Raw genomic sequence first — 26,244 nt, 5'->3', positions numbered from 1 at the left:
CAGGCTCCAGGCTCTGAGCCATCAGCCCAGAGCCTGGAGCCTGCTTCGGATTCTGTGTCTCCCTCTCTCTCTGCCCCTCCCCCGTTCATGCTCTCTCTCTGTCTCAAAAATAAATAAACGTTAAAAAAAAAAATTAAAAAAAAAAACCCTCAGACTCAAGAAAATATAATTTTTATACTTAACCAAGTTAAAAAATTCAACAATGAAATTTAAAAAAATCATCTAGTCTAGCCATCAGAAAAGAGTATTACTTCAAATTCTGAGGTAACACAAGTGACTTGAGATCCAGAAAAGCCATCTAGAATATCATAAAATATTAGATTTCACTGTCATGAATGATTTGGGGAATGGTTATATTTTTATTTCAATAGTTCAAATATAGGAGCTCAGATACAGACCTCAAATATTGAGCAGCAAAATGAGAATTTCCTTAGAATAAAGTTCAATGTTAAGACTATTTACCTGTCAGTAAGGAAGGCACAAATAAGATTTTTTGCTTCTTTTGATATATCATTATCATCAGGGAAAGTAAGTGAATTTTTATGGTTCATAATCTTACTATAAGTTCCAACCAGAGAATCTGCATAAAAAGGTGTATCACCTGAAAAATTGATAGGGAAACAAAAGAAAAATAAATAAGATACATTAAAAAAATCAGTTTCAAAGGAAAAGAGTCAATATTACCTGTATAAGGATTACTACATATGCATTAAAGACATACTTAACATATATACATAAAAGAAAACATATCACAAAGTTGCTTTAAGCTTCTAAATAGCTTTTAAAAACATACAAAGCAAGTTTGGATCAGTTTGCATTCTACAAACAAAATTAATATTGCTTAATGTAACAAATATTTTATTAGAAGAAGAAAAATGGCTAAGTTTTGGAATGTTAGAGGTACACAAAATTCTCCTTTACTCACCTACAAGCATTTCATATAAAAATACCCCAACTGACCACCAGTCACATTCTCGTCCATAATAACCATCACCACCTTGAGATTTTAATACTTCAGGGGAAATGTAATCGGGTGTTCCAACTGCTGTATCACATCGTACCATACCTTCCTAAAAAGAGTGGCAGTTCAACTTTTGAATTAGGATACAAATATAAAGCCTCAATTATTTAAAAGGACTTTCCTAATAAAACCTGTAGAATTCTAAATCTTTGGGCTATAAGATATATTAAAACCTAATGCAAACTTGATAAAAATGAACACACTCTAATCACATATACATACTATATATGTAATATATTTGTAATATGCGTATGTGTGGATACATCAGTGATTTTTACTTTGTAATAATACTCACTAGGAAGACACACTGCCAAACAGTTGTGCCAATATAATGACCTCATCTGAACTGCAGAGAACAACTATATAAGCCAATGCAAACAGATTGAGGGACTGATAGGATGATCATTTGATAACATTAATATATAAAGGCTGATTTAATTATATATTTTTTTTTGCTAAAATAGTTGTTCAATTTAACTCTGCTTGAAACTGTGAAGAAAACATTCAAGAATTGACTGTACAAATATAAAATGGGGAAGCATGTGTAAAAGAAAAGGGTGCAATAGCACTGAGCACACTGAATATCTACTTAATATGCATTTTAACTCTCCAAACCCCCCCCACCAAAACTAAATGCAAAAACTATACATATCTGTTACTTATTTTAGCTGGTATTAACACAACAGAATTACAATTAAATGTTCACACAAAAGTTCCATGTAGTATTTTCTTCTAACCAAAATAATTCTCCTTTTAAAATAATAAATACGATTTTTTGATATTGTTCTGTGTTAAGTTTCAAAGAATATAAATTGTTTCAACTGAAACAAAGTAAGCATACTTGCTACTTCAGCTATAAATATGTTATTTATTATGTAAGTAATGAGGATGGTATCTTTAAAGATTGACTCCCAAAATAGGTAGTAAGATCTTTTACATGTTCTCAGAAGGCTAAGTAAAACACTAAAAAATACACATATCACTGAGATCCAATTTTTATCAAAGTCTAATTTTAACACTGGTCTTAGTAGTTAGTGACTAATTCCATTTCTAGTTACCAGTAGTAGTGTATATTACAGAGTTGTTATAAAGGATTTAATAAACCTGGCAATGAACACTTACTTTAAATACAGAGAAAAATATAAATCACTTACAAGTTACTAATACAAAATTGAAACCATGCATCTATTTCAACAATTAAGACAGGTCACACCAATTCTGTACAAGACCAGCTACGGTTAGTACATTCTTACAGCATTTTTCTAAAAAGCATCTATCTTGAAATGGCGAAAACTAAATTAAAATCTAATTATTTAACCTTATTCATCTTCATACAAGTACCAAAATCTGCTAACTTCAAATGTCCAGATTTATCCAGCAGCATGTTATCAGGCTTCACATCTCTGAGGGGGGAAAACAAAAACAGTAGAGTGTTTCTAAAACTGGTCAGACACTGATCAAAATTTTATGAGGCAGTTATTTTAGGCCATGTATCTTTACTCATTATAGATAAGGCCATTTCTGATCCTTAGGTGTTTCTATCACATCTATAAATTGAACTTCAGGAGGGAAACTCCTTTACATGTTAATGCCTCAGAGAAGGACATTTAATATTCCCTTTTATTAAAATTTGAGTTTGATTCTTCCAAAGCAGAAGGCAAACCATGAGAGAGAATAACCATAAAAAACATTACACTCAGACATAAAAGTAACTGAAACACATTTTTCAACATAAATATATAAATAACCCCAGGACTCGGTCTAAATCATGCTCATTTTTGTTATCACTGGCACTTGGCACAGCAACTGCATTGGATTCAAGCAGTGTTTGCAGAAATGAAATTGTTCTTCTAACAAATAAATATGATTTATTCACTAATTAAAAGCAAATTGATTTATATATTTAAAATTTTGCATAAAAAGCTAATCAAAAGCAATTTAATTTGTGTACAAAATTTAAAGTGTTAACTCTCTGGCACTACCTCAGAAAACCAGCTTGTAATTTTTATTTTTCAGAACACCAGATAAAAGCTATGTAATCAGATTAAGGGACATTAAAGAATACATTTATATCAACATTAAGCTGAAATAATAACACTATGAATTTCAAAGTTTTAAATTCTGAAATACCACTTATGTCACATGAGAGGGGAAGAGGTGGATTTCAAGTAGGAAATGCTAATCAAATTAAGTTTAAGTAATTTTCAGCCTCCCCCTTCAACAAATGAAAAAATTTAAAGCATTTTTATCTTTACCTATGAATGAAACCCATGGAATGGATTGCATCCAATGCAAGAACTACTTCTGCAGTGTAGAATCGTGCCCATTTTTCAGGCACATCATAGTTGCTCATTAAGTTTACAAGATCTCCACCAGGCATGTACTCCATCACCATGTAGAGATAACGATCATCTTGGAATGCATAAAAAAGCTATTCAAATACAGAAAAAAAAATCATTAAGCGAAACTGTTTCATTAAAAAAATGGCAAAAATACTAAGATTTAATTAAAATAATCAAATTGCAGTAATTATAGTGCTCTTTAAAAAAAAGACACACACAAACATAAATACCACAAAGACCCTTGCATATTCAAAGGAACTATTAACTGTGATTATTTCTTTTTTTTTTTTTTAATTTTTTTAAATGTTTTTATTTATTTTTGAGACAGAGACAGAGCATGAGCAGGGGAGGGGTGGAGAGAGGGAGAGACACAGAATCCGAAGCAGGCTCCAGGCTCTGAGCTGTCAGCACAGAGCCCGATGCAGGGCTCGAACCCACGGAGTGTGAGATCATGACCCGAGCCGAAGTCGGACACTGAACCGACTGAGCCACCCAGGCACCCCTAACTGTGGTTATTTTTAAGGAGTTGGAAACTTTTTTCTCTATATGTTGCTATACTAATTAAATTTTATACAGTGAGAATTTTTTAAAAATTATAATACTTTCAAGTCTCCTAAGCAAAGAAATATTGTGATTCTGACTTAACATGTGCTTTTGGTGAGGTCTACTGCTAAATTTATATTAATACCACAATTCTCAAGAAGTCTAAAAAAACGATTACAGCCTCAGCTGTCCATTAGCTGTGTGACGGGGCAATCTGTTTAACCTCCTTAAGTCTCTGTCACTACAATCTCTTCCAGAAAAATTTAAGGGACTATATAAACTTGTTTGACTTTTATACCTGCTGCTAGGTCAAAGACTGGACCTAGCAGTGGCAGTTTGTAAGTGCTTAAAAATGTCTAATGAAGAGAAGCATAAATTAATCTATAAATTGGAGGCATATCAATAAGGATTAACTACCTTTCAGAGTTGTTAAAAAGATTAGTGAATGTAGAACATAATGGGTACAACAGATGCTCAATAAGTAAGAGCAGTCAATAAGAGGAGGAGCAGTAACAACTAACAAGCAGGAAGAGGACAACAGCTAGAGTCAAGCAGGAAGAGTGAGGTCCATTGATATGAAATTCACAAGAATACCAAGCATAAATATAATTTCTTATTTGACCAGCGCTGAAGTTAAAAAAAGAGCAAATTTACAAAAGAACATTTAAAAAAAAATTTTTTTTAACGTTTATTTATTTTTGAGACAGAGAGAGACAGAGCATGAACGGGGGAGGGTCACAGAGAGAAGGAGACACAGAATCCGAAACAGGCTCCAGGCTCTGAGCTGTCACCACAGAGCCCGACGCGGGGCACGAACCCACGAACCGCGAGATCATGACCTGAGCCGAAGTCGGACGCTTAACCAACTGAGCCACCCAGGCGCCCCACAAAAGAACATTTTAAATGAGTAAACACAAGAAGATTAGAATCAAACTAAAAATAAAGCCCTAGAGAAAATGATACCTTATTTACACAGACATTTGACTTAAAATCTTTGTTTCATTTTTTCAGTAGTGTTTAATGATTTTAGTTACCAATTTAGTTATTTTAATTTAAAAAGATATTTTAGGAAAGGATAAGAAACTAAGTGGCATCTCATGGCTATCCCAAATTAAAGGATACAATTTGTCATTTGGGCACCATAATTAAAGAAACAATGTTGATTTGGTAGCAGTGGTTCTCAACCAGAGGAAATAACTGTCTTCTGACACCACCCCCCCCCCCCACTACCACCCAAGTAAACATTCAACAGTATCTAAACACAATTTCTGTTGTTGCAAATGGTATGTGGGCTGGGGAGGGCTGCTACTGGCAACCCCTGGGTAGAAGCCAGGGATGCTGCTAAAAATCTGATCATGTACAGGACAGCCCCAACAACGAAAGACTATCTGGCCCAAAATGTCAATAATACTGAGCCTGAAAATCCCTGCTCCATACAACTGATAAAAATAGAGCAGACATTTCAGGTATAAAAAGTCACATGTAAATCTTAAACATTTTCCATATTCTCTTTATTCCAATTACTAGTATGCTTCTTTAGGATACTCTACTATATACTGTAAATTAATAAATCACAAAATTCATATTAGTAATTTAGAAATGATTAGTGTACCGGCAGTTTTTCTTTTTTTAAAACCAGAAGATGATTTACTTACCCCATATATCTTTACATAAGAACCCCCAATACATAAGACAAAAAAAATACGGAGTCACTCTAGTTGAGGTAGAAACAGAAAACCCAGAATTATAACCTACCCAAATTCCTGCTTGTCCCCATGACTTCACCTGAGATCTCCATAGTTGGAAAAAACAATCTAAGGCAATTTCCACATTTTTGACCAAGGGAATTGAGGCCCAGAGATGTATTATCTTGGCCACAGCTTCATAGACAGGTCTTTGACCGTTAAGACTAGAACCTATAACTACTGACTTCTACTGTATTTTTCTTTCTACTGAAAACCCTACAGCCAATACAAGATTATTTGAAGGCCTACCTTAACTCAACTTTCCTTCATTTTCCCATTCCTTCCTCTCCACAAAGTAAGAGAGACAAATAGAGGAACAGATGGTTAAATAAAAGAAAAGGATCTCATATCTGGGGAACAAACTTAAATTTCAATATTAAATAAAAGTATCCTCTTATAAGATAATAATGTACGACTTCCCCCAAATCAAAGCAGATTAGTTAAGTTTTCTAATATTTAAAGTCTATAGGCACATAATTATTTTGCTTTGGCCTTTCTTCCTAGAGACAACCCAATAAAATTAAATTTTATGATTAAAAAATGATATATCAGACAATTCTGTAATCAATAATAAATTCTCTATTACTCTTCTAAAAAACAATCTAAGCTTCTCACATACGTTTAGTTACAAACTCATAAAGCAATAATGAAATAGAAGCAAAATCATACCTGAACGACCCAAGGACTGTTAGCAAAAGCCATGATGTCTCTTTCTTCCCAGAAAAAAGCAGAATCAGATCTCTTAATCATTTCAAATTTACTAAGAAGCTTCATAGCATATACCTTCCTGGTGGATTTATGCCTTACCTTTAAAATTGAAAATGGAAAATAATAACCCTTTTGTTAACAATTAAAGCTCAGGATTTACCAGGACAATTTACCAAATTATTTTAACAACTTGTTAAATAATATTATTGTTCTAGCTACTTTTATTTTGTCTCTTCTGCTGAATTATCCCAATTAGATAATCTCAAGGCTTCAATTACCAGAAGCAAGTCATGTTAGAAAAAATCTTTATTCTCTACATTATGACACACTCCATCTCCTCTACCTGGTTATGCATGCTGCTTTCTATTTATAAAACTTATGATTCCACAGCATTTTAGAAGTCTAATATTACAAGTATAGATTTCTCTTCTGATGTCTGAAACCTCTTCTCTACCCATGGATGCTTGGGGAAAATATTTCATATTATCTGCTGTACTTGACTCTAGGCTTTTTCACATCTTTGGCAAGACTATCTAAAATAATTTAAAGCAACAATTTTATAAAAAAAACAATACCATCCCAAATAATATATGTTAAACACACAAATGGATTTTTTAATTTTAAAGTTATCGTTTTGTTTTGTTTTTAAAGTAGGTTTCACATCCAACACAGAGCCCAGCATGGAGCCCAGCACGGAGTCCAACTGGGATGAGACCTGAGCTGGGATCAAGAGTTGGATGCTCAACCGACTGAGCCACCCAGGCGTCCCTAAAGTTATTGGTTTTTAATCTCATTAAAATAACCTACCAATTGAACTTCTCCAAATGCACCTCTACCAATCACCTTCACTACTTCATAATCTTCAGCTTTCATTCGTAAATCTCTAATTTTATTTATTGTGTCTTTATCTGTATGAAAAGAAAAGTTTATAATTTTAAATCATTGAAGCATTACAGGCAAGTTCTTGAAAAACAAAAAAATTCATTGAGAACTATTTTATAGTAAAATGTAAGCTTATAAAAGAGCAATGTTCAATGTATTAAGAACTGTTTTAAATAAATTCTGAAATGACTTCATTCTATTAAAATATTTTCATTAAAATCTAACTTGAGAAATGTTTCAGAAAATAAATATACTACTAATACACACTAAGGAAAATTAGTTAAGTACACAACAAATTTGAATTGAGGGATCACAAGTAAATACTTTAGATTAATGAAATAAAATTTTCTTTTTATCAAGTAAGTTTTGATGATCCAAGAAGATGTAAATAAGACATCCGAGAAAAACATGCAAAAAAAAAAAAAATCACTTATATCAATACATTTCTCTATTTGAATTCTCTATTTGAATTTAGTTTTTAACTTAAAACACAGTGGGAATCTCTGCAATTATTTATATAAACCTGTCATGCTACAAACTACAATAATTTACAAATCCCCACTGGATAGATATTCTAATTCCTAATTTGGTCATAGATTAAAATAGGTCTATTTTAATCCACATGGGTCAACACTGGCATGAGATTACATGGAAAAGCTTCACATTTCAACGTGTACAAATACAGAACAGCTATTAAACTGAAGTTCTAGTTATTAATAAAAACTCCATATGATATTCTCATCTTTCTTTTTAAATGCACATTTAAACTCAAGTGTTTGTGCACATTATGACCAATAAACACATGCAACAGAAACCAAATTTTTACACAGGGATAACATAAGTACATTTAATTTTAGGTTACATATCTACTGCAGGATGCATCAGAAAGATACAGGCAGTAATCAAATATACTGCACAACTATTTATGTCTACCGTACAGGCTCTTTAGAATCACTGTAGATATAGAAGGATGACTTTAAAACATATTTCCTCCTCTTAAGGAGTCCAACCTCTAGCAAATGAAACAGAAATAAACAATGGAACAAAAGTACAAACAACAACAAAAAAGCTGTAAGGAGGATAAGCAGTTTGTAGAGCACTAAGATGCCTAACCCCAACCTGCCTGGGAGGGAGGTGGCTAGAAAGGGCTTTCTGGAGATAACACCTGAAACAAGCCTAAAATGAAGCAATGCAATTAGCCAGGTGGGGAGAAGAAAAGAAAGAATACTATAGGCAGATGGGTAATATAAGCAAAGGCACAGAGGAACTACACAGAAGAAAGTTCTGTGTTGCTTAAGTTTGTGACAAGGGTTCAAAGGAGGCGCTGTAGAACCCCAAACTGCTTAAGGAGCTTGAACTTTACCTGTAGACCAGTAGCTATAAAACTTTAATCATCAAAAATCCTTCTCACAATAAAATTTAAAGCAACTCAGTATGTAAAATAGATAAAAGAAAGTGCCCTGCTTCAGGAGGGTAGTGGTGTGGTGGTGGGGATATCAGAGAGGGGCTGGAGCCTCATCTACTTTGAATTCTTCCATAATGCAGTCCCTGAGAGTCCTGTGGGATCTGTTGGGAGGGGAGAAACATAGTGAAAGGAAATAAGGCAGATAAACACAGTTAAATTTACATTTCAGCTAACCCACTCTGGGAAATATGTAAAAAGATGAACTGGATAAGGACAATACTGGAAGTTAATAGAATTTTAAGAGTACTGTAATGCTCCAGATGAGAGTTAAGAGAATTCTGAACCAGGATGTGTTATATAATAGGCTGTGGAGTTGAGAAAGGATCCCTAGCTCTGGTTATATGAGGTTTAGAGCAATAAAAAGGCTACAAAGTCTGTTGCTGGAGCTCAGAAAATATATCTGCTGCAAATTTATGTGGGAATGATGATCTTGCTTCCTGTTTTAATTTCTGACAGCACAGGAAGTATATAAAGCAGCTTGATTCGTGATTCAAATGACTTTATTAATTTACATATGACATAATAAGCGCGGTTTTGCCTGTTAATTTTAGGTTGTATTCATTAAGAAACATTACCAAGTCTGGGACAAAAACTAACTTCCAAAATTAATCAGTGTTTAATGAAAACTCAGTGACAATTGAACATGGCTCTTCTCACTTAGAAAAACCTTCATCTTGTCTTTGTCTTAGATAGCTCATACTACCATACAAAATACCATAGACTGGGTGCTTTAAACAACATTCATTTATTTTCTCACAGTTCTAAAGGCTGGAAGTCCAAGATCAGGGGACCAACGTGTAATTTCTGGTGAGGCCTCTCTTCTTGGTTTGTTGGCAGCTGCCATTTCTCTGTGTGTTCACTTGATCTCAAGTGTGAGACAAGGTTAAGGACACCAACCTATCTTATCAGAGCCCCACCCTAATGGCCTCATTTAACCTTAATTGCCTCCTTATCGGCCCTATCTCCAAATACAGCCATTGGGGTTTAAGGCTTTGACAAAATAAATGGCAGGGGGGGTGGGGGGAATGGGACTACACAAAATTTAGTCTGTAACAATCTTTTTTAAAAAATCACAACTAAACATCACCACTGCTAAGCAATCAACTTGCTTTATACTAAGATAAATTGGATGTTCAGTTCCAATTTCTAACAAAAATTTACAGAATTGATGATGTAAGTCCACAAGAAAGAATGATATACCACTTACACTGTGGTAAAATAACATATGATAGATTCAGATATTTTCCACAATGTACCTGCTGATGTATAATAAAATAAATAAATATAGGCCTCAACCACCTTGCTGTTTGCACAAGCTTTGTCAATTTGTCCAACTAAGCCTTTTTCTGTACCATACGTAATTTTAACTACTATCACTTGTAACACACCTTAGCAGACTCCACTTCAAACTGTACCTGTTATTTTCTCATCTTTCTTTAAAAATATTCTTGCCTATACTTGTTCCATGCAGACTACACAGAGAAGATAATTCTTTAGTTACTCCAAACTCAGCGCTGACTCCTAAAATAAACACGAATCAAGGAAAATCACTCAAAATTGTTCGTCTTATTTTTTGACTATTGATGTTGCTCTCAATGACCTCAATTCTTTGAGCAAGTGTTCTTGCCAAAAAGCCAATAGTCTTAAGGAAATTTTTCTCTATATACAATATTTTTATTTTTTATTTTTTTTGCTGCTGCAAACACTCACCATTGGTGAACAGCTTTCCCTGTTTGGCTAACAAGCCACTCATAGACTAATAATGTAAGGTCACAGCCTCATTCCTTTTTTTTTTGTGAATAAAATTCTGTAATTAGATATTCCATTTCAAATTTTCTTTTTTTTTTTCTATTTTTGCTTTCCTGTGATTTGGGAATATTACGATGAGGGCTGACTCTGGTAATGTCAATATATATAATTTCAGCACAGCTACAGTATCACTGCATAATAAACAATGCTTTGCCATTTAACTTCACAAAATAATCCACACTTGACTGTGCCTCAAAATGGTAACATTCAAAGTTCACTTTTCTCTCTCTTTTTTTTTTTTTAATTTTTTTAACGTTTATTCATTTCTGAGAGACAGAGCATGAGCGGGGAAGGGGCAAAGAGAGGGAGACACAGAATCCAAAGCAGGCTCCAGGCTCTGAGCTGTCAGCACAGAGCCTGATGCGGGGCTCGAACTCACGAACTGCGATACCATGACCTGAGCCGAAGTCGGATGCTCAACCGACTGAGCCACCCAGGTGCCCCACACTTTTCTCTTTTTTGACACAATGGGGTATGCACTGGTAAAAAAAAATAAAATAAAATGCTGTCATATGGTGATACACATGAAACTCTGTTCAGCTGTAATTGTATCACTGTGATTTAGCTGAGTAGCCATGTGAAGCAATAACAATGTCCTGTAGGAATTCTGTCTGGACTACTCAATTCAGACACCGTAGCACAAAAACAGTCACAGATAATACAAAAAAGAATGAATGTGGCTATGTCCCAATAAAACTTTATTTTATGGGCACTGAAATCTGAATTTCATACAATTTGTACATGTCATATTTTCCTTCTTTTGAACTCTTATCAATCATTTAAAAAATATAAAAAATATTCTTAGCTCATGGGGCATACAAAAACAGGTGGTGGGCCAGATTTTTCCTGTGAGCTATAGTCTGCCAACCAGTGCTCGAATAGAAACCCAGCTCCCCACTAAGAACACTGCTTCCCTTGCAGCTCTCAAGTGGTGACCTTTATCCTCCCCCACACATGTCTTATACCCGTGGCCCTGAAGATGGAACAGAAGAACTGCTATCTCTACATCTCCTACCCTAAATCTGCCAGCTTTGATTTTCATGTTATATGTTAGGTTATATCTCTCACTACCTCTCATTACTGATGTAAGCTACCTCTCTTGGGTCATCAATCTCATTGCTAGACAATTTTAGTTCCTGGTTTACTGACCTCTCCAACATTCACCGGTTTTAATTCCTAAGATTTTAATATTTCCATAAATGACACTTCTAATAACCTGGCCTCTCAATACCTTTAAACTTCTCTCCTTTACTATGTATATATATACATACACATATACATACACTATATATAGACAGCTTCTCTTTCTTATCACCCCAAATTACATTACATGGTCAATTATTACAATCACTCACTTGCATACATCTTTAATGCCTTCTTGGCTCTCTTCTGCTTCATTGTCTTTAGTTTGTCAAAATCATAATCCTAGTTAAATCCAATTCTCCAACTAACTCTTGTTAGTACCCATGCAGTTAAGTAAGTCTGGATGAATACATAAAATCATATTGACTGATCCCACTTTAAATTCATAATCACAAACATAAAGCTGGCCCCTAATTCTGCTTGGCATTCACACTTCACTAGTCTGTTCACTCTCCCATTCTGCTAGAGACCATATTTTACATTTTCCTCCCTCTTCTCAAACCTCACACAGCTCTCCCACTGATCCTCATTCATAGCTAAGACCTTTTTGGCTACCACTCTGAAGCAAATGAAACCATCAAGAAAACTGCCACAGATTTGTCACCACACACACACCTATATATTTAAATGTCAGCATGGGCACTCATATATTTGGTCACCTTTACTACAGGAGAATACTGCCATTTTATACCAATCTCTTCACCAGTGATGTCACACTCTTTTTCACTAGTTCAAGGACATTGCTTCAGCAATACTACCCTTTTTCTCTTGAATCATTAAGTTTCCGCATTCCTAACCAGATCCTATGGTTAGATCATGCTTTCATTCTCATCTTAAATCTCTTCATCCCATTTCTCTCACCAGCTACTGTCCCATTATTCAACTCCACTACAGCAAATACCCTCAAATGTTGTCTCTCCTCTCAGTTTCTAAATCTTTCTTCATATTTGCTCTTAAATCCACTCTAGGTGGGCTATGGCCATTACCTTTCTATCAAAGCTGCACGTCAAAGTCACAGACTACCAACATGTTGTTAAATCCAATGACAAATTCTCAGTCCTCATCCTGACGTAACAGCAGCTTTTGACAGTTTGGTCCATCTCTGCTGGTTTACTTTTTTTACTCGACTTCCACATTCTTCCAATAACACTACGGATGTTTTTTCAAACTCAATGGCTACCTCTCAGTTGCCTTTGCTGGCTCTTCCTCCTCTCCCAGAGTTCTTAACACTGAGCATTTCAAGGCCCAGTCTTTCATAGTGTTTTCTTCTCTATATTTATTTCTTTGGGGAGCTTTAAAAGCCATCTACATGTCAACAAATTTTTATTGATTTGATTGGTAGTCCAGATGTCTCTCTTAAGCTTCAGATTTATATATTCAAATTGCTTACAAAACATATCTACTTGGGTAACACACCTCTCAAATTTAATGTGCATGAAACTTGAAGAGATGTTTTGATCCAAAACCTCTACTTGTGATCTTCCTATTTCCACTGATAGTTCAATTTTGCTAAAGCCTAGATAGCGCATTCTTGACTCCTTTTTTTCCTTACGTACCACATCCTATCATTCAGAAAAATATGCTAGCTCTACCTTTGAAACATTATCTCCAACTTTTCACTCTCTATACTGCTTGCTAACATGCTGGACTAAGCCACTATCATCTCTTCCTTGGATTACTATAATTGCTTCTTAACTGATTTCCCTGTGTCTCTCCTTACCTCTCCATAGTTTATTCTTAACCCTGGGTGATATTCTTAAAAACACAAGTCAGAGCATGTCACTCCTCTGCTCAAAACTCTCTAATGTCTTGCCATCTCAGTCAGAGCAAAAGTCAAAGATCTTACAAGACTCTACATGACCCAGCCTCCCTATTTCCTTACTTCTCTGACATTATCCTACTATTCTCTTACTTGCTCAATCCTCTCCAGCCACAATGGCTTCTTCCTTGCTGCTTCTCAAACATGTCAGGTATATTCCTCTCTTAAAGCCTTCACACTGGCTATTCCTCTGTATACCATGCCCTTCCCTCAAACATCTGCTTGGTTAGTTCTCTAAAGTACTTCAATGATTTTCTCAAATGTCATTTTTTAGTGAGTACCACTCTAGTTACCTTATCTAAAACTGCAAAAGTCTCAAAACTTCCAATCCTTCTTACAGTGTTCTATTTTTTCCTATAATAAATATCAACTTCTTTGTTCTTTACTGAATTTATTTCATATAAAATTATAAGTTTGGTAAGCCCACATTAATTCTAAGACCAATAAATAGGATTATGTAACCATTAGACCCTTTTACCAATATCTGATTGTCTACTGTGCTGAGTCAAGCGATGCTGGCAGAAAGCTAAGATTCAGAGAAGTGAAATATTGCTCCACAGCACAGTAAGCAAAAAATGAAATAGGCAAATTGAGTCACAAATACACACCATAAATCTTGACAGGCCACTAACTAGCTAATCCGTCTCTAAATAATCACAAGTTGCCAAAAGAGACAGAAAGTTTTATAATTTATAGTTTCAGGGTTCCAACAATTCAAAAAGATTTCAATCTTATACAGTCTTCAATCTAACTTTCTAGCAATCAAATGGATGATTTTTCTTAAGGATCTTTAAAAAAAAAAAAAAAAGACCACGCTTCATATCCAGTGAATTCTACTAGAAATTTGCCCTAAGGAAATTAGATATAATGTGGAACCAAGATTTTTACAATGTTTTTTAAAATGTAAATATTAGGGGCGCTGGGTGGCTCAGTCGGTTAAGCATCCGACTTCAGCTCAGGTCACAATCTCACGGTTCGTGAGTTCGAGCCCCACGTCAGGCTCTGGGCTGATGGCTCAGAGCCTGGAGCCTGCTTCGGATTCTATGTCTCCCTCTCTCTCTGCCCCTCCCCCATTCATGCTCTGTCTGTCTCTGTCTCAAAAATAAATAAACATTAAAAAAAATTTTTTTTAATAAAAAATAAAAAATGTAAATATTAAATAATTTTACATACATATAATGGAGTATCAGATGACATTTAAAATTGTGTTGTTAAAAGAATAATCATATAGAACAATAGTCAACATACAATGTTGAGCAAAGAAACAATAAACAACTGCGCAAATATATAAACACAAATATATAATCGGTATGTGTAAACAGAAAAGACCAGAAGGAACTACATCAAAACAAAAATTATAGTCACTTTTGAGTGCAGCGTGATTTCAGAGTATTTTATTACATATTTCAAGTTTTCTATAATTACTATTGCTTTCTACTGAGAAAAAGACATATTTGCCTAGTCTAGGATCCAAGATTATAAACTGCACCATAATTTTATGTACCGCTACAGACTAAAGACACATCCCAATTGCTAAATAAGTTTTTTTTAATGTCAGGACGGGGGCACCTGGGTGGCTCAATTGGTTAAATGTCCGACTTTGGCTCCAGGTCATGATCTTGCAGATCATGAGTTCGAGCCCTGTATCTAGCTCTCTGCTGACAGTGTCGAGCCTGGAGCCTGCGTTGGATTCAGTGTCTCCCTCTCTCTCTGCCCCTCCCCCTCATGCACGCGCGCTCGCGCGCGCTCTCTCTCAAAAATAAATAAACATAAAAAAAATAAATAAAATGTCAGGATGAAATATGGTAATAAAAGCTATGCATAATACACTGACCAAAGTACTGCTACTCTTTGCCTAAAGAAACCAGTATACCTTTATACTTTTGAAGTAGTCAAACAAAGCATTTCTAAAAGGCTCTAAAATTACATAAAACTTATCTATAAAATCTACAATGTAATATTCAATTCTATAAAAATCTGATCATTTCAATGCAAAAATTATTTTATGCCCAAATCTTTGAACAAAATTCAAACTCCAGGAAGATGTGCCGTGTTTTGCCAGTGTACACACCCACAAGCGCACACATACAGAGTAATACAGTTTAGAGAAATAGATGGGGAAGGAAGATAAACCCAAACTCCTTAACACAGTATAAAATGGCTTTTAGACCTTGTCACTGTCTGATTCTCCAGTCTTTTATTTCTACTTCCCCCAGTATGCTCTACCAATGTCCAGTCACTTGCAATTTCCCACATTACCATACTGTTTCACATCTCCATACATTTGCAGATATTGATCATCAGCCTGAAGTGACCTGTCCTACTTTATCTGACCAAGTTACTATCAAATAATATCTAATTCTGTATGTATCTCCTCTTCAGCCACTGCTGATACTCTCAAGCAGATGGAATAACTCCCTCTCCTCTGAGACACAACTACTACTTGATTATTTCATCTATCAATCTGGACTGAAATCGCTTATATAGCTATGTTTTTTCTAGTATATAGTACATATAGTACATTCCCATTTCCTTAAGGATAGAGACACTTCATTCATGGATACGTCCCTGATGTACATATATGCTCAATGATACTGAAACATTAAAAACATTTAATGATATAAATGGAGACAATCAACTACATGCAGCTTTTACCTACTCAGGAACAAAAGAAAAGTCACACATATTTACTCCAAAATAATAAACGTATATATTTTAAAAATCAATCTTGTATTTCTCATAGAATTACCATATGACCCAGCAATTCCACTTCTAGGTATCTACCCCAGAGAAATGAAAACACAAGTCTACAAATACTTGTTCACAGTCATAGCAGGATTATTCATGGTAGCCAGAAAGTAGAAACAATACAAATGGTCATCAACAGATAAACAGATACACAAAATGTGGTAGGTATATTTACTCAATGGAATATTATTTGGCAGTTAAAAAGAATACATGCTACAACATAGATAATACATTGAATAAATCATGCTAAGTCCAAAAAATGTCACAAAAGACCACATATAATTCCATCTATAGGTAATGTTTATTACCTATAGGAAACTAAATAGACATAAAATAGATTAGTCCTTGCTTAGGGCTGGGGAAATTAGGGAAAAATGCAGAGTGACTGCTAATGTGTATGGGGTTTATGAGGTTATGAACTGTTCTTAAAGTGACTAGTAATGGCTACACAACTAAAAATACACACAAAACAATGAATTGTACACTTTAAATGAATGAATTTTACAGAATATAAATTATATCTCAATAAAGCTATTTAATGAATCAATCTTGGGTTTGGCAATGATTTTTATGCACAACACCAAAAGCACAATCCATAACAGAAATAATTGATAAATTAGACTTTCAAAATAAAAAACTTCTGTGTGAAAGACTACATACAACCTTTTGAGTCTGGAGGTGGAGCTTATTGATCACCCTGACCATAAGTATGGGCAGAACAAGTAACCAGATTGCAAACGACAGGTTTTGGAAAGGGAAAATAGTAACTTTCCAGCCTGACAGACACTATTTTAAACCAAGTGATAAAAGTTAACATTACCAGTGATAAATCATGATCGTATCACAGAACCAGAACCCCAGTCTAACATCAGACAAACACAAATTGACTACAAAATACCTGATCAGTAATCTTCAAAACTGTCATTAAAAAAGGTTATAAAAAATAAGTAAAGACTGGGGTGCCTGGGTGGCTCAGTCAGTTAAGCATCCAACTTCGGCTCAGGTTATGATCTTGCGGCTCATGAGTTCAAGCACCAGGTCAGGGTCTGTGCTGACAGCTCAGAGCCTGGAGCCTGCTTCAGATTCTGTGTTTCCCTCTCTCTCTGCCCCTCCACCACTCATGCTCACTCGCTCTCTCTCTCTCTCTCTCTCTCAAAAATAAACATTAAAAAAAATTTTTTTAAATAAGCAAAGACTGAGAAACTATCACAGACTAGAGGAGACTAAGAAGAAATGAAAACTAAATACAATGTAGTACTCTAGATTGGATTCTGGAATCAAGAGCTTAGTGGAAAAACTGGTATTTAAGTATTTAACTAATTAACAGTAATACACCAATTTTAATTTGTTATTTTTGCCAATGAGCCATGGTTACAGAAGATACTAACGTTAGGGTAAGGACATACAGGAATTTCTATTTTTGCAACTCTTCCATAAGTTTATTATAACATAATTTATTTTAAAAATAAATAAAGAGGATACTTAACATTTCTTTTTAAAAAATCTAATTTAGTGGTATTTTATTTGTAATAGCTTCAAACAAGCTTTTGTAATATACTAGGTCACACTGCATAGTTTATTCAATTTTATGGCTATTTTTAAATTTCCAACTTTTATACCACCTTCTGGTATAAAACTGCATTTGGCACTAAGTATCAAAATGCAAACTGGATATAACTTTTGACTCAGCAATTCCTGGACTCACTCCAAAGAAAGGAGCAGCAAGTACACATCAAACTGTATGTAAGAACTTTCATCACAGCCTTATTTATAATAGTGAAAAACCGGAAGGACCCTAAGTGTCCACCATTACAGAAACAGTTTTTTTAAATTAAGATATATTCATTAAATGGAATACACATATTCATTTTTAAAAATGTATTATCTATATTTATTGACATAGAAAGGTATTTTGCAACTTACTTTTCATGGAAAGTATCACACTGTGGATAGCTGAAAGATTTCACCCATTGATTTATGTTTGTGTTCTAACTTTTTGACCTAACAACAACACAGATTTGCTATGATGAACATTCCTGTACACTTATAGAGCTGTTTTTGCAGGATATATTTAAGTAAAAGATTAGGTTATGCTCATGAACATTATTAGTTTTAAAATACACTGTCCAACTGCCCTTCAAAATGACTGCACAATTTTCACTCTCACTTAGCAGTCACCAATCCTAGGTATTATTCTTTCTTATTTTTCTCATTCAGATGTGGGGGGTAGGGGAGCCTATTTCTTATTTTAACCCATATTTGTTGAAATACTAATGGATTTGTTCAACTGTTAACTACTCAGTTGTCATTTACAGATTTTCTCCTTTATACTACATATTCAGTTACTGTGTCCATTTAAATTTTTTTTCTTAAAAAAAAAGAGGTTAGAGTGGGAGAGAGCCAAAGCATAAGAGACTGTTAAAAACTGAGAACAAATTGAGGGTTGATGGGGGGTGGGAGGGAGGGCAGGGTGGGTGATGGGTATTGAGGAGGGCACCTTTTGGGATGAGCACTGGGTGTTGTATGGAAACCAATTTGACAGTAAATTTCATATATTAAAAATAAATAAATAAATAAATAAATAAATAAATAAATTTTTTTTCTTATTGATTAGAAGGATCTCTTCCTATATTAGAAATATAATTCTATTAAATACATTATAATTCTTTCAGTTTATTAGTGTTCTTTAAATATTTCTTTCCTTACATAGTTTTGATAAGGCAAAAATCTGTCAATGTTTCCTTTACAGTTGCTAGTCCTCAAATCTTGCTTTTAAAAAAAGACATCCCCCCCCCAAAAAAAGACATTCCCTACTTGAAGACTATAAATATAATACATTTAAATTCATCTAGTACCTTATGTCTTTACATTTGAAACTGAAATTCATTTTCTCTTCATATGGATATCGAATATAAATTACTGAACAATCTACCTTTTTCCCAATGACACTAAGTGTCATGTTAAGTTTACTTCAAATTTTCATATAATTAAAAAGTATGCTTCTGGACTCTCTTTTGGTTCATTTCCTTCAAAAATTACTATTTTTCTTATATTTCAGTATACAGTTGAAGAATTAATCCCAATATATTAGGACTACAATCCTGTTCCCATCTCCCCAAAACAGAGATACATTCACCATTCACGTGCTAGAGTTACCAAAATATGTAAGCCATTTACAGACCTAATACACAGACACACACACAGACACACACACACAGACACACAGACACACACACACACACACACACACTCTCTCAAACTTGTCAAAACCTTAGTACATTTCAATGCTTTCTGGCTGAAATATGTCCCACATTAATGCATGCTCATTTTTATACCTTCATACTTAGCAGTGGAGTTTTTAAATGCCACTACCAAATGGTAGTTTTACATTTTTATCAGAAGAACCTGAAAATGGAATTGTATGCTAATCACAACACATGATCAATATTATGTATTTATATCTTCTTCTTCTCACATTTATCCTTCTTAAATGTAGAATAGCATATATAGGTAGTACATAAATTGTTTTTATCATTGTTGCTCCTTAGAATTCCCCAAAAAGTATACATCTCTAACTACATCAAACTTTGTATTCAAAGTAGATAAAACGGTCTTTAATTTTACTATAAATAATGTAATACTCATCTTCAATATTACAGTGCATGATTTTACAAATATAATGAGATACTCTTAGGAGAAACTAACCACCAACATTAAAATAAGGGGTTTTCTACAAGTCATAAAAATGTGGGATGCTTTGTTTGAATTATTATTATAAGAGAAATATATAAGAGAAAAAGTTTTCCTTTTTCTATTGAGCAGTATGTATCTTTTGTGTAATTCTACAAGCAGCTAAGGCAAACAGAGTCAAGTTGTTTTTACTTCTTTAGATGAACAATGGATTCACTGACAATATCAGCATAATATGCTGAACTGAAAATAATTTATTTCTCCTTCATGTTTTTTAATACAAGATAACTGCTTACTGATTTTGATCACCAGGCAATGAATAGCTAATTTAAAGGTAACAGTAACATTTGGTTACCATAATAATCATTTAAGAAGCAGAAAGGTTTCATGATTTTACAAATCTTAAAAGCATGGAAAAAAAAGCATTTTATGTTTTAAAACATGCCAGAGTAAAGACATATTAAAACTTCAAGACAGTGGAAGGAGGAACAAACTTTCTAATGATCATTTATGCTTGTTTGCGTATAAACAAATACCTAATGTTTAATCTCATTTTTGGAAGGAAAAGAGAAAACAGAAGTTAAACTCCATTTTATGAAACATTAAAATATTGTATGATTGGTTATGAAATATAATTACTTGGAAAAATAAAAACTTAAGATACAACCCTTTTACAATGATAAATGTAAATTATCCTTTGATATAATGACTTAATATAATGATACATACAATGATTTACACCTTACAATAACAGAAACTTCTGAAAGAAATTTATTTTCTACATCTCAACCAAAATTATTTTGTTCTTGTCATATGTGGCTTGTTTGTTGATCTTTCTGTATGCTTGTTTTTGATTTGATGATTTTATGTGGGTGGCTTTCTTTTTAGAAATCACTATTCTGAGAAAGTTTAACAAGGACTAAATACGTATATCAATTCTAGGCTAGTGTTCCCATCTGGAAGAGGAAGACATGAGCCCCAAGGCTTAGGGTGTAACTTAACATCTTATTTTGAACAAAAGATCAAAAGCAAATAGGGCAAAGTATTAACTACTAATTTATTCATAATCATGGACATGTAGATATGTATTGTATTATTATCAATTCATTTGAAATATGTGGTAATAAAAAACAATTTAAAAAGACAATGATCATATCCAAACTCTACTAACAAAAGGATACTTTCTAGATCATCTCTAACAAGCCAGCATTTAAGCTCTAATACATTAACAAATATTTAATGAGTAACTAACATTCAGTCAGGTTTTGCTATACAAATATAAATGCTCCAGGTTTCATGACACTTTCAATCTACTGATGAGGGAAGGAGAAGAGGAATGGATACGAATCAAATAATCACAAAAATAAATATAACCTAACTGTGATAAGTGCACAAGATGCCATGAAAGCACATGCCTAGCAGCAGTATATCTGACCTAGCACAAGGGGCTAGGAAACTAAAGTGAAGCCTAATTTGAAATTTAAAGGATGACTCTTAAGTTGGATGGGGTTAGAAGGAATTTTAGAAGAAGAAGGGCAACACTGAAAAGTACTGTGGAGATGATATCTAAGTATCTTCTAAAAAGTAAATGTAAGCTGTATGGTGGAGGTGTAAGGAAACAAGGAGTAGCAGTACAGATAAGAATGTAACTTGGGGGTGCCTGGGTGTCTCAGTCGGTTAAGCCTCCAACTTTGGCTCAGGTCATGATCTCACAGTTTGTGAGTTTGAGCCCGGTGCAGGCTCTGTGCTGACAGCTCAGAGCCTGGAGCCTGCTTCAGATTCTGTGTCTCCCTCTCTCTCTGCCCATCCCCTGCTTGTTCTCTGCCTCCTTCTCTCTCAAAAAATAAACATTAAAAAAATTTTTTTTAAATGTAACTTGAAAGGTTATATAGCAAACTGTATGAAAGGCTGGGAGTGAGATTTGACTTAAGCAATTTGCAGTCACAACTGAGGGAAGGAAAAGAGCATGCAATTGGCATCTAGAAGGTAGAGGCCAGGGATACTGACTGGTAAACATACAATGCAAAGGGAAGCCCCTCCTGCCAACAGTGTTATCTGACCCAAAATGTCAACAGTGCCACTTTAGAAACACTGGTCTAAAATGAACTGAATGCTTTTTGTTTCACAATCTCTATCACATCCCAAATGCTAATCAAATCAGGCTTTTTGGTCACAACTAAACTCAGAATAGCAATTACTCCCATTATTTTGTCAATAAATAAATTATTGGCAAAGCAAATAAAAATGTTACAACTGTTCTGTATGCTTTTTTTTTTAATTTTTTTTCAACGTTTTTTATTTATTTTTGGGACAGAGAGAGACAGAGCATGAACGGGGGAGGGGCAGAGAGAGAGGGAGACACAGAATCGGAAACAGGCTCCAGGCTCCGAGCCATCAGCCCAGAGCCTGACGCGGGGCTCGAACTCACGACCGCGAGATCGTAACCTGGCTGAAGTCGGACACTTAACCGACTGCGCCACCCAGGCGCCCCTGTTCTGTATGCTTTTATAAGTAGACACAGCTGCTATGCCATCAATCCTAGAGTTAATATGTCACTTATGTAATCTATATTAGAAAAGCTATAGTATGTTACCATTAAGTATCATTTCTAGGGTTTTTTTGTTTGTTTTTATCCAAACAAATGCTATCATATTTTTACTCTCAGGTTCATGGAATTTCTCACACACTGCTCTTCCCTCCTCTATTATCTTTTTTTAGACTGTTAGATTTGTTTAATAAGTTTGCTTTTCTACTAACATAATCATCAATCTTATACCCCAAATCTCAGTGGCATTCATAATGGTTTACAAATATAGAGTCATAATCACTGTTCCCAAATTTTCTCTTTCTCCTCCTCCCAATGCACTCCCCTAAACATGTTTCTTCTAAAATGTGACTAACTCCCACCATTTTATTTGGATCTCTAACCCTGACTTAAAATTCACCTTAAAATATTTATTAGTTATGTGAGGATGATAAACATTTTCTTTGTAGTCCTTATCATTCAGGTATCATACACCAGAGTCCAGAAAAGCAAATCTTTATATTTAACGAATTATTCAGTTAAATGGTCAGATTGTTTCCCTTTTAGTCTGTAAACATTCTTCAATACAAAGGGATGAAAATTAACAGCTTGTAATATAATTAGGCCTGAAGTTTAAAATATTTCAAACTGCTATACGTTAAAGTTGTTACACTCTAGTAAGACTTTAGCTGAATTACTGAAGAGAATGATTTTATCCCATATTCCAGGTATATTTTTAGATCACTATATATGATAACTATCAATAAAAACCAATTTAAACATTCACCTTTAGTAAAAAATTTTGATGTACTCAATAACAAAAATATAAATATCCATATAATTGCAGAATGTAAAATACGATCATCCCCTGAAGATCTATTACTCTGTGTGAAATACAACTTGAATTAAAGGGGGATGTTATGTCATACAGACAGAATGATACAGTGTACCCTTTTGTGCCTGGCCTTTTCCACTTACCACAATGCTCTTGAGATTTACTGACGTTGTTGCACATATCAGAATTTACTTAATTTAATTTACTCCTGTTTACTACTGAGTATTCCATTATATGGATATACCACTATTTGTTTACCCATTTACCAACTGATGGGCATTTGAGCAGCTTCCAGTTTACAGCAATTTTGAATAAAGCCACCTTAAACATTCTTATAGAGGTCTCTGTGTGTACATTTGGTTTCATTTCTCTTGGATAAATACCCAGAAGTGGGATTCCTGGGTCATAAGGTAAATGCATGTATAATTTTATAAGAAAAATGCCAACTGTTTTCCAGAGTGCCTTACCATTTTACAAACCACCCAGCAACATGCCAGAGTTCAATTTCTCCACATTTTCACATATTCTTGATATTGTCAGCCTTTAAAATTTTAGTTATTCTTATAGATGTGTTATGGTATCTCACTGTGGCCGTAATTTGGAACTGCCCAATGACTAAACAATGTTGCATACTGGCCAACTGTATGTCTTCTCTGGAGAAATGTCTATTCAATTGACTTGCCTATTTTTAAATTAGGTTGTCTTTTTATTGTTTCTTTAGTTGTAAACTTTAGGTATTATATCTAAGAAACTGACTAATCCAAGACCATGAAGATTTATGCCAATGTTTTCCTTTATAGAGAGTTTCATAGTTTGGTTCTTACGTTCTGAATGACTTTTGTATATGGTGTGAGTTAACAGTCCAACTTCATTCTTTTAACTATAGATAACTAGTTGTCTGAGCACCATTTGTTGAAAGACCATTCTTTCCCTTTTCACAGGTTTTGCAACTATTTTCTCCTAGTCTATGGCTCTTATTTTCATCTTCCTAGCAATGTCTTCTGAAGAGAAAAAGTTTGAATTTTGATGAAGTCTCATCTATCTTCTTTTAAAAGTAGTCTGTGCTATTTGGGTCCCATCTAAAAAATTATTGCCTAACCAGTCACAAATATTTTCTGTGTTTTCTTCCAGAAGTGCTATTTTAGCTTTTAAATCTAGGTCTATGAAAAATTTTGAGTTAATTTTTACATATGGTGTGAAGTAAGGCTTGCATTTGAATTACCTTGTCGAAAATAAATTGATGGTTATGTATTTCTGAAGTCTCTATTTTGTTCTATTTATTTTATGTATTTATTCTTTCATTAATATATACTGTCTTGATCTTGAAATCTTGTAGTATTAGTTCTCCAACTTGGCTCTTACTTTCCAACATTGCTTTGGCTATTCCAGATCCTTCACATTTTCATATGAATTTTAGAATTGCTGGTCACTTTAGAGAGAAAAAAGGCTTCTCAGGTTCTGAGAATAAAGGATTCTATTTATCAGTTAATATGAGGACTCTTAACATATTGTTATTGAATTGTCCAATCCATGAACACTGAATATACATTCTTTTTTTTTTTTTTTTGGTCTTCTGTAATTTCTCAGTAATATGTAGTTTTCAGTATACAAGTCTGGTACATATTTTGTCAAATTTATCCTTAAATTAGCCATGTTTTTGCTTCTTTTATAAACAATGCTATATTTGTTATGTCAATTTCAAATCGGTTATTGCTAATATAAAGAAATAGAATTGCTTTTTGCATATTAATCTTCTAATTTGCAACTTAGTTGAACTTAATTAGTTCTTGTAGGTTTTTTGGTAGACTCTTGAGATTTTTATGTATACAAAAAAGCATGTTGTCTGAATTTTTACTTCTTCCTTTTTAATCTATATGATTTGTTTTTATTTTACCTTACTGTACTGTCTAGAACTTCCAGGACAATGTTGAATGGAAGTGGTAAGAGCAGACAGACTTGCCTCTTCATGATCTTAGGAGGAAAGCATTTGGTCATACACAACTAAATACAATCTAACTGTAGGTTTTTTTGTGGATTCTTTTTATCAGGGTAAGGAAGTTTCCTTAGTTTTCAGAGAGATATTTTTAAATCATGAATGGATACTTAATTTTATCAAATGCATTTTCTGCATTTCCTGAATGATATTATGGATTTTCTTTTTTAATACATTACTATGGTAAATTACACTAATTGATTTTTGAATCTTAAATTTTACAGTGCAATCCTGGTATACACCCTTCTTTATCACAATTTTTACATAATGCTAGATCCAATTTGCTAAAATTTTGTTATGTTACTCTGTACTTTTCTCCAATTTAAAAACTAAACTATTTAAGTTTATCAGTTAAAAATTTACTTTAGGCTTTATACTTTCACTTTATTTTACTTATTTCTACTGTGGCTTATGATATTTCTATTTATAAAAATATGTAATATAAAGGCATATTTACTATTATAAAAGTAATAATATTGTATAGTAAAATGAGTAATAGCTTAAGAAAGCATGCGTTCCAATCTTTGCTAGCCTATTTTACAAAATCATACAGCACCCCCCCCTTGTACTAATAAGCATTTATTCTATGCCTCCCATCAAATAAGAAATGGTCAAGATTCTCCACTTTTTTAGTTTTTTTTGCTCTATTTTTGAGTACATTAGGTTGATAAGCAAATGTAATAGTAATAAAATGGTCCTGTAACTTCAGTAAGATGTGAGAAATTAAGAAAACTTATACTTAAAAAGTTCCCAATTCAGACTCTGGCACCAATTACAAAATTAAATCAGACTGAATATTTTTATAAAAAGGAAACTTAAAAAAATTAAATTGATTAAACTGATTTAAAAAAATTAAAATTCTGAGGCAAGATTTCAAAGTGTAAAAACGTTATAGAAATAGAACGAAGTAAAAAGATTTTACTACTTAGAAAAATAAAATTTTCTAACAAAACATATATAACTAAAATTAAATTTTA

The 26,244-nt window shown here is 33.7% G+C and overlaps 1 protein-coding gene across 4 annotated transcripts in view; it reads right to left on the bottom strand.

The window, feature by feature from the left end:
• Positions 1-26,244, bottom strand: part of ROCK1 (Rho associated coiled-coil containing protein kinase 1) — a 174,574-nt gene that overhangs the window by 108,001 nt on the left and 40,329 nt on the right. For all 4 annotated transcript variants that reach the window (XM_049619648.1, XM_049619647.1, XM_049619649.1 and 1 more), the window contains exons 3-8: positions 7,167-7,267; positions 6,321-6,458; positions 3,277-3,452; positions 2,340-2,424; positions 926-1,070; positions 463-601 (exon numbers count right to left, since the gene is read on the bottom strand). In XM_049619648.1, coding sequence (XP_049475605.1) covers positions 463-601; positions 926-1,070; positions 2,340-2,424; positions 3,277-3,452; positions 6,321-6,458; positions 7,167-7,267 — 784 coding nt within the window. The remainder of the gene's footprint in view (positions 1-462; positions 602-925; positions 1,071-2,339; positions 2,425-3,276; positions 3,453-6,320; positions 6,459-7,166; positions 7,268-26,244) is intronic.

The sequence above is a fragment of the Panthera uncia genome, assembly GCF_023721935.1.
Source record: "Panthera uncia isolate 11264 chromosome D3 unlocalized genomic scaffold, Puncia_PCG_1.0 HiC_scaffold_8, whole genome shotgun sequence".
Classification (NCBI taxonomy): domain Eukaryota; kingdom Metazoa; phylum Chordata; class Mammalia; order Carnivora; family Felidae; genus Panthera; species Panthera uncia.
This window is presented reverse-complemented; position numbering and strand designations above follow the sequence as displayed.